Raw genomic sequence first — 10,043 nt, forward strand, 5'->3', positions numbered from 1 at the left:
GTTTACCTAGAACTTAGCAACAACTTAGTTCATGTTTTCCAACACCTTCATTAAACAATGACTCTTGACCAAGAGAAACAACATACCTTGAGCTACTTCTACCCACGACAAGAACTGAAGGCAATCTTCATGAAGTAGGGACCAACACCAATTGATAGTGCATGATCGTAGTAGGTAGCACGCCTGTAGGTATCTTGGATAAGCTTTGCTAGGCTCTATGAGCATGTGTAACAAGCACATGGGCCGCAATTAATGACATTGAATATGAGAGGCTCACAAAAGAGGCATTGAAAGGCTCTATGAAAAGGTAAGGTTCACAAAACAATTGTGGCATAACAAGATACTTTGGTACATGCATCAATAATAGCCCAAGTTTTTGGCTGCTAACAATTCATGGCCCCTCAAGGCGATGCTCAATACATGCCGCATCTCATGAAGGACGCGAACACGCACCTCGTTGCAAAGTTTATGAAAGAGATAAAGAAGCAAAGGTGACAAGCCATGGCTCTCATGGCGGCAGCGTTTAGTTCATGCCGAAGCTCATGAAGGGCTGGCTCTCTCTTTTCTCTTTTGAAGTTAGGGTCCTCTCTCTACCCATGATTCATGCGCGCGCACACACACACACACACAGAGAGAGAGAGAGAGAGAGAGAGAGAGAGAGAGAGAGAGGCTTTTCCATTTATATAATTTTGGTTCTCACCATGTATGTAGCTATCATTCTTCAGGCCGAAGACACTATTTGTGGGTGAATTGGTTGCCAGTTGAGCCTTGCACAACATCGAGACGATGGCAATGGAGTTGGGATGATTGTGGACATTCACCCAAAGATCTTCCTCACTGCCACTGCTCGCGAGCTCACATGGCGAGCTTAGACCATCTGTATCACGCCACAGAGCTCACGGCGACACAACACGTCACAGGTTTTCATCGTTAGTTTCAAAATTTAAAACTAACACTTGATTTTAAATTTGACGGACCTATCCGTTAACTTTGACGACATTAGTTAGTGAATTTCCTTCGGGTTTCCTCAAGAAGCTTGGTTGTAGCTCGAGCCTTGTTTCCATTCACAACTTGCTGTCAGTGGTTGTAACATAATTATCAAAGCTAGCATGTCCTACACATTTCAAGAAATAGCAGAAAGATGACGAATCTTTTCAAGATGCTACAAATGCAAACGTACGATGACACGAGGAGCAGAAAGTGGCCGACATGTGTAACGAAGGAGATAGAGAGGGGCAGAGCCAACCAAGGTGAATCTAAGCTCTTGTGCGATGCACACCTAATAGGGACACAAGTGATACTATATCTTGAAAGGTGCTCTTAGTGGCTTCAAGGGAAAAAGGAGCGAAGGTGGCACATAGAGAGAGAGAGAGAGAGTTTGTTTTTCCCAGGTTTGATGCATCAATAGGAGCTTGGAGATAGAGATATGATATTTTTGTTGTGTTTGTGTAGCCATGGTTTGTGTGTGTACTCTGCGACCTCTCTCGCTCATTGTCAACAGAACCACAACACGGCCTATGCTACTTCTCAACTTCGAATGATAGAGAATATTCCCATTGATCTGGACCCTTTTCTTATGTAGCTCCCAGCAAACTACACCTCCTCGGTCCTTTTCCTTATGTAGCTCCCAACAAACTACACCTTCTTGGTCCGTTCTACCTGTAGCTTCTTCTCCGCTATCTCTTGCACTGCTCTCATAGTCCCCCCTTCAGCTCCCTCTTGAATTGTCCACTTCCAATTGGCCTCCCCAATTAGTTAAGGCTTGCTCAATAACTTTCGAGTGGTGCTTGCAAGATTGGCCCTCTATCGCACCTTGTCAGCTCCTTCTCCTCCCTTGCATGCCGCCTCGGGTTCTACACACCTGCCCTGCTTTGTTCCTAGTATGGCGACCTCCTGCAGCACCTTAATGTGAGCCCACTTTAGATGGTGACTTGGTTGAGCACCATGGTGACCTTTTTTTTTTGGAGACACCCTTTTGCAGCTCGGTATCCCCTTCTCTCTCTCGTGCTATGTTCAATGGCCTACGAGAGATTAGAGTCAAGGGAAGGGCGAGCGATGAGTGCTCCCAACTAGTTAGGGAGGGTTGCACAATGACTGGACAACAAATGGAGATATGTGTGACCTTGTTTTGCATGCAAAGATTTCATCTCATTAGGTTGCGAGTCAGGAGCTCGAGAGTGCTCCCAGCTAGTGTAGGGAGGGTTGTGCAATGACTGGTCAACAAATGGAGACTATGTGTGACCTTGCTTTGCATGCAGAGATTTCATCTCATGAGGTTGCAAGTCAAGAGCTCAAGAGCTAGCCACGAACAAGCAACTGTTTTTGTGCATCGGCTTGCCATAGCAACGACACCGAGGGGGCGAGAGGGGGGGGGGGGGGGGACCGAAGGATGGCGACATGCTCTTCACTTTTTCCTCCAAATTCTAGATTCTCCAGGAGATTTTCCGTGGTCTCTCTCTCTCTCTCTCTCTCTCTCTCTCTCTCTCTCTCTCTGTGCACGTGTGTCAGGCTCGAAGGTATGTGGAGGGGAGATTGCAACACAGTGGAGGAGGTGTGGAGGGGGGATTCAAGATGGAGCATTGTACAATGGGTGGTGCTAAAAGCACTTGAGCAAGTGTGGAGGAGCTCGATGTAGCGTACACAAGGTGTAGACGGGAGGAGATGCAGTGGAGTCAAGGATGAGAAGGGGGGGGGGGGAGCATGCAAGGTATGATGCTTACAGAAGGGGAAAGCAAAGAGAGACCAGATCTCAAAAGATTCGTGTTAATAAACATGATGTAGAACCATTAGTAGTAGAACTCAACTTTTAGCATTTCTTGTGTAGAATAAGTACTATTAGGGACATGAAAATTTAAAAAGGCTCTCATTCTTTCACTATGCAACATAAAATAACCAATGCTTTCTCTATCACAAACGAGCACCCTCCAAAATTGAGTTGAGTTTTGCAGGACAACTAGACCAAGTGTTTAAAGAAGTGACGTTGAACATGGCAAGCCCCATAGTTAGCCATCTAAGGCCCTTCAAGTTTCTTCAAATTCTACCTCTACTTCTAGAGCAAGGCATTTATGTTAACTTTACAATTCAAAAATAAACGTTTCCCCATTCCTTTACATACTCTTGATACCAATCTTGATCCCAATCTAACATCAAAATTTTCCAAGTTCTCTGTATACTCCTGGTTGATAGCACAATGGAACTTCCTTTAGTTAGTAGAATCAAACACCCAACCATTGGCAACAATGCAACCTAGCAAAGTTGACCTCAATGGCCTAACCTAGCACAATGCAATGACCACTCAAGAGCATGGTTTACAAAAAATTGTCCCAAAATTGCACATTTTTCACAAAATTTCTAAATATGTCTTATTTTGCCATCATACATCCAAAGTACATGATGTGCTAAGTCCACTAGCCAAGTTTGAACAATTGGAGCTCAAAATCTCAAATTTTCTTTATATCTATTGTTTGAGAGACCTAAAGCCAAAATCTCGTACAATTTCCATCCTATGCATCCAAATGAGCCTATCTTTCACTCAGAGTATCTAATTGGTATATATTTCAAGCTTGTAATGCCAAATTTGCAAAAAGCTAAAAAATTTACTCAGTTGTAAATAATCGCGATTATTTACTTTTGTTGGAAATTTTTGTTTGGACTTTATAATTTTGTTCCTTACATGTTTTTATGCATCTATGCTTGTTCAAAAATTGATTTGAAGCAAATTGGACCAAAATTGTCGGCATTTCAGACTGAAGGACATTTCAAATAAAAATCTATCAAATCTGCAAACTTTGACACTGTATTCATTGAACAGGAGCCATGCAAGCAGCAGAGAGGGCCAAGAAGAAGCTCAACCAAAAAGAAAAGCTGCAAGAGCTACTAGCATATCAACTAGACTCTGATTCAGTCAAGAATGCAAAAGGGACCTATCAGTCAAAGGAACAGCTTGAGGAGCACAACACCACATTGTTCACCGGCAGATTCAAGAGCGAGGCAAGACATCAGGTAGAGCTACAACTTCTACCCAAAGAAGTATATGATGTCGCCGCAAAGCTCAAAACCAAAGAAGCCAATAGAAAGCTAGGACTCAGAGATTTCTATGAACAAGAGCCGTGAGGGGTGGACTTCCAAAAAGCTTTTTAGCTTTTTTCCACAATCAAAGAAGATGGCACCGCTCAGATCTCTGACCTTCCAAGGGAATAAAGTTTAAGCTGTGATTACCAAGGAGATAGTGGCAGAAGCACTCAAACTGCCAATAGAAGGAATGACAATGAGGGCAAGAGACAGAAAGATGGCTGGAACTTTCACCAAAGAAACCGTCATTGCCACATTTGTAGACCTCATTCACAAACAGGTGGAAGAGCCTGCAAGATTATACCACTATCACTTCCATTTCCTTGGTAAGAGGCCACCAAGGTATACAACACCCAATCATGCAGTTTCCACCACCTTTACACAAGTTCTCAAGTCAACAACCAGACAACCAATTGACCACGCACAATATGTCTTGTCCACATTGAAAGGGACAAAGAAGGAAGGAAAAATCACATACCTTGGTGCACCAGAGGTTTTGACAAGGATTGCATACCATGCTAGCGGCATGGCTGACAACCTACCACCTACCCCAGATCCAAACACTTGGATAGTGTCAGCTCAACCTTCTTCTCAAGCTACAAGATCTGCCAAGAGATCCTACAAGTTTGATGAAGAGTTGGCTGAGAGCTCGCCAGAATGGCACAGCAGTGATAGCTCAGATAATGAAGAAAAAAGAGCACGATGGGAGGAAATGAAGATAAAATCCGTGGTAGCACACCAGGAGGATCCTGTTTAAAAGCAAGCTCGATTTGAAACAGAGAAACACTCATACCAATGCAGCCGCCAAGCACAAGGAAAGGACCGAGAAAAGTGGGTGCATATTGGGCTTAAAGGACCAAGAACCAAGCATCACACCAAGAAGTAGGTTAAAGACCCCACATAATCCCTAGAGTGCATGTATCAAGAAGTAGAAGCTTTAAAGTTGAAACAAGCAGCATGTAAAGCTAAAGAGGCGGCAAAACAGCAAAAGCAAGCAGAGGAAGCCACTGCACAAGGAGAAGAACAACATGCTCAAGGTGATGTGTCTCCTGATATCTCTTCTCCTATTTTCAAACACCAAGATCACCCAATGCCGAGCCCACCACCATCGCCAATAATTAAAATCACAGCAAGTGAACAAACAGAGCCTGAACAGCAAAAGGCAACTAAATCTACACAAGAACCTGAACAAAAAGAGGTAGCTGAATCAAAAGAAAAGGCAATAGAGTCTACACAACAACAGGAAAAGGAGCACGACAAAGAGCCAGAAAGGGAAGCCAGTCCTGCACCAGAAGAGGACACTGCAAAGTTTGAGCACACAAGAGAAAAAGAGGCTGAGGAAACATCCTCTACCTCAACATAGCAAGAGAAGGTTGAGGTACCACCCTCTACCTCAACGGAAAAGGATCAGCCACAGCCACAAGGAAAACAACAACTAGCCATCCTGACGCAGCCAAAAGACACCCAAGAATCTGCAGAAAGATCAAGATAGTTGGCACAAAACAAAGACTGGCAGTCAAATGACAAAGTCATCCTATAGGTTAATGAATATGCTAAGAAAATGCAAGATATGACTGAAAGACTTTGCTCAATAGAACTTGGCAATAGCACAAGGGCCAAAGAGTTAGAAATGGTGATTCACGCACTCCAAGGGGAGCTAGATGACATACTCAATGCCATCATTGATCTACAGAGGCAAGTGCAAGAGTTGAAAGTTGAAGCTGAACAACATCAGCTCGTGAGGGATAGGCAGCAAAAAGAAATGGAGGAACTAGGTGAACTACTTACAAAATTGTCAGATGCATGCAAAGCAAAGGATGAGCAACTCACAGAAGTTACAAATGAACTTCTAACTACAACCCTCTCAGTTCAAAAAAATTCAGGTATAGTTAGATGTTGCAAATGCCTCCCTATAGTACTCAGAACAATGAATCAATGATCAAGCAATATTCTTGCGGAAAATACGAGACAGTCCATCCATTGTCTCGATCAAAGGCACAGACGAGGTCTACAAAGCACTAGAGAAGAAAAACAAAGACCTTGAGCTGGAGCTTAAGCTAGAGGAGTCTCAACGCAGGGACCTGCCTTTAATGCGCGTCCAAAGAGAAGAAGAGCTAGATGCTGAAGGAAATAGCTGAACTCAAAAGAGTCAACCAACTACTGAGAGAGGGATGGTCGGAAAGACAAAAAGAGGCAAGCACTTCAGAGCAACCTCATATAGAAATCCCCTCAGTGTCATTCATTGAGATGGAGATGCAACCGTCCAAAGAGCTAAGTGGTGAGGAGGAGTTTCAATTACCCATTACTGAAGCAGAAACAGTGCCAATGGTTCTGCTCTCAAAGACTGAGAAAGATACACTGAAGGAAAAAATTACACAAGAGGTAGATGACCAGTGGAAGGCAACAATGGATTGGGAGCTAAGAGTACTTCATTCCGTCAATGTCACACAACTCACTCTCAATCAAATAAATGCACAATGGCACCAACAGTCTCTGCCCTACCCTCTGATTAAAGTGGAGCTGCTACAAGTGAAAGAAAGGCTTTATACCGACATGAAAGTCGAGGGTGCAAATCAAAACCACCCAAAGTGGAGGCTCAGCTGGTTGAACAAGAATCCAAGGTACTTGATTCTGTTCACAAGAGCACCTGTGGCCCTCCAAAAGGATCCTACCTTTTGCCCTGTACCAAGAGTAAGGACCTGGATAGCACATGAGGCACTACTAAAGAAGCGGCCAACTTGCCTGAATTACCCCAGATTGCCTCCTCTAGAAAAGGGACAACCGACTGAACAATACTTGAAAACCCTAAAGGACGCCATGTCATTCTTTAGAAGTCTACCAAATTTATCATGTGCTATGCTATATAAAATCTACCGAATGCTGCTCACTTGCATCGAAGTGTTCAATGAGCCAGAGCAAGCAGGCATCCCTTGGATGTCATTCCTCGAGGGTAACAAAGGGTTGTGCTATGATCTCAGTGGCCAACCTTTCGAAGAAGTCCTCTATGGATTCTAGGCTAGGTGTATGTTTCTACCTTCTCACAATATGTTGGCATACGAGGAAGTGTTCTACATGGGATTCTTTACTTGGTGAACAAAAATATTTGGGCCAGTGATCAGCAACATGACATCAAGGTTTGTAGGCTACTCAGCAGTGGAGCTGAAAAACAAAGTCACCATGCAGTTCTTGCAAGGGCCAAATAAATAAAGAAAAAACAGATACCAAAAGGTACTCAATGTGCTTAAAGACCGCCTCGCCAGCCGTCAACCCAAAGACTACTTCAGCCCATAAAGTTGTGTCAAGGGACGACACAGGCGAGGAGCGGGGGAATGTTAGCAGCAAGCTAACACGGATACCATCTTTTGGAGCTCTCATTGTAAAAACACTTATTATTTTAATAAATCAAGAATATTGTAAATCCTATTTTTCGGATAAACCTTGTAATTGATGAGCTGGGGCTACAAGCTTCCACATTGTATCAGCCTGTCAATGCCTATCTTTAGTTAGAGCTCCCAAATTATTAGTTTTGACGACCAAAAACCTTGGCTAAGGTATAAAAGCCAATTTTTGTAAGTTATTTGTAAGTTTTGGATAATGAAATACACAGCGTGAGCTTACGGTGCTCACTTCTTTCCTTCTTGTGCTTCCTACTCCCTCCCTGGTTGTCACATTGCAATCGCGTTTGTTGCATTGCAACCGCCGGTAAGAGCTCTCTCTATGCATTGACGTAAACACATCACAGTATTTCGTAACTTTTGGCATCGCCGATCCGCGGCCTAATTTCATCATAACTAGGAATTTACACTTCAAAATAAAAAACTAAGCACATGCAGGGTATTGGGGCATCATTGCTAAGCATTTAGATGCATCCTCGGTCAAAAACGACTAGGTCAAAAATCCACTGCTGTTAATAATCGTGATTTTGGCACTTGACCTAAAGTGGAATTTTAGACCATAAGCATGTGTGCTTAGGTCTTATAAACATGTCCTAGAAGTCTCATTACGTTTGGATGTCATTTGATGCTATAATGGATGTGATTTGTTTGCCGATGAGCGATTGACTTTGGTGATTTCAGTCACTTGAGTGTAGCTTGAGTTAGATGCGAGTTGTTAGTTGTTTTCCGAGAGATTGACAACCTCTTGTAGCCTCTATGCACTAGTTGAGTCAGCTTCATCCCATGGATTGACAATTTAATCGTGGTTCTTGCTAATACTGGAATAAGATAGGATAGTGAGGTTAGACATGCGTCCCACAATCCCATGCCTATATTTAAGAATTAGATAATAAGCTCCTATTGGTAGCCAAGTTGCACATAACACCCACTCATAATATCAAGCTTGTCCATATGTTCATGTGGTAAAGATTGGAAATATAAAAAGGATCAATAAATGATATACAATATGTGTTCTTACACATAAAAAATCCTTCTATATTACTGATGGGATGAACCAATGTAAAAAATCCAAGCTTGATTGTACCTAAAAAGCTGGCTTACAACAAAGTGGGTCCATTTATTTAGCAAAAAAAGGGGGGAAATTTTTCCTCTCCAGCATGCTCTCAACCCGCATCAACGGACATGAAACATTTTGTCCTTTATTCTTGTATGAGCAAGAAACTATAGATGTGATTATGTATGGGGAGTGCATAGGTATATGTGAGTATGCATGGAGGGAGTGTTCCAGATGATAACTGCAATCTCACATATGTCAGCTTGTAAAATGAATTCTGGGGTTGTAAGAAAGTTAATGTTGGTTTGTGATTGATATGTACCTGAGCTACCAAAGAATCTAGATGGGGAGTTGGGGTAGGCTAGAAGGGATTGTCGCTTGTGACTAGTAAGAAAATGAGTTAAGAATCCAAATCAAGGGTATTGTATTTTCCCGGACAGGCTTATTATACAAAACAAACTAGCTGTCCCATTAGATGTGTGTGTGTACGATTAGAAACGGAGAGTGTGTCTCAGAAGCATAATCATAGCTGCCAATTGGCTCATAATGTAGAGAATGATAGAGAGATTAAGATTATTAGAAAGGGAAGAAGTCAGCCAAAGGTTAGCCAAGGCCTTATCTTCTAGATAATTGTGTGTGTGTGTGTAATTGGTTGAGAGAGATATCAAAAGGCCATTGCATGGGTGGTTGATTTGGCAACCACAGAGTGAGAGAGAGAAAGTTGAGCGATTGTTGACAAAGAATCCAGCCACTGCATGGCATGCAGGCATGGGGGGGGGGGGGGGGGGGGGATGTGCATGCAACTTAAGAAAGAGTGTGGGCATGTATGGGTGTTTTGGAGGCTTCAAGCTGCATGCCAATTGATGAAGTGGAGAGAGAGAAGAGACAGAGAGATAAATAATGAAATTAGAGGCTAATTGTGGTGAGATGAGTGGAGGCTTCATTTGCTCATCTGCATGGGGTGCTAGTCAATTGCCGCCACAAAAATGCATGTGCTTGTTGAGGTTGGCGGCCGCGAGAGAGAGATTATGGAGGGGGAAGAGTTTTTCCACTGGCTTACTGTTACTGAGAGTGAGAGGAAATTGCTGGCCATCAAAAAGAGGGTGGTTACAACTAAGAGAGAGAGAGAGAGAGAGAGACGACGTCCATTGAAGACGAGTAGGGGTGAGAGAGAGAGAGAGAGAGAGAGAGAGAGAGAGAGAGAGAGAGAGAGAGAGAGAGAGAGAGAGAGAGAGAGAGAGAGAGAGAGAGAGAGAGAGAGAGAGAGAGAGAGAGAGAGAGAGAGAGAGAGAGAGAGAGAGAGAAATAAAGACATTAGAAGCTAATTGTGGTGAGCTGAATGGTGGCTTCATCTGCTCATTTGCATGGGGCGCTAGTCAATTACGGCCATGTGCTTGTTGAGGTTGGCGGTCGCGAGAGAGACAGAGAGAGTATGGAGGGGGAAAAATTTTTCTACTATCTTACTTGCTGAGAGTGAGAGGAAATTGCTAGCCATCAAAAAGGGGGTGGTTGCATCTGAGAGA

At 43.2% G+C, this 10,043-nt stretch overlaps 1 protein-coding gene across 1 annotated transcript; it reads left to right on the forward strand.

Annotated features, from left to right (window-relative positions):
• The first annotated feature begins 498 nt into the window (after positions 1–498).
• On the forward strand, positions 499–7,678 carry LOC147435533 (uncharacterized). The gene is made up of 2 exons (XM_086487981.1): positions 499–920; positions 3,812–7,678. The coding sequence occupies exon 2, from the start codon at positions 4,988–4,990 to the stop codon at positions 5,432–5,434; it is 447 nt and encodes a 148-aa protein (XP_086344107.1). The 5' UTR covers positions 499–920; positions 3,812–4,987; the 3' UTR covers positions 5,435–7,678.
• The last annotated feature ends 2,365 nt before the right edge of the window (positions 7,679–10,043 follow it).

Source organism: Adiantum capillus-veneris, chromosome 18 (assembly GCF_014529385.1).
Source record: "Adiantum capillus-veneris isolate H3 chromosome 18, ASM1452938v2, whole genome shotgun sequence".
In the NCBI taxonomy this organism is placed as follows: domain Eukaryota; kingdom Viridiplantae; phylum Streptophyta; class Polypodiopsida; order Polypodiales; family Pteridaceae; genus Adiantum; species Adiantum capillus-veneris.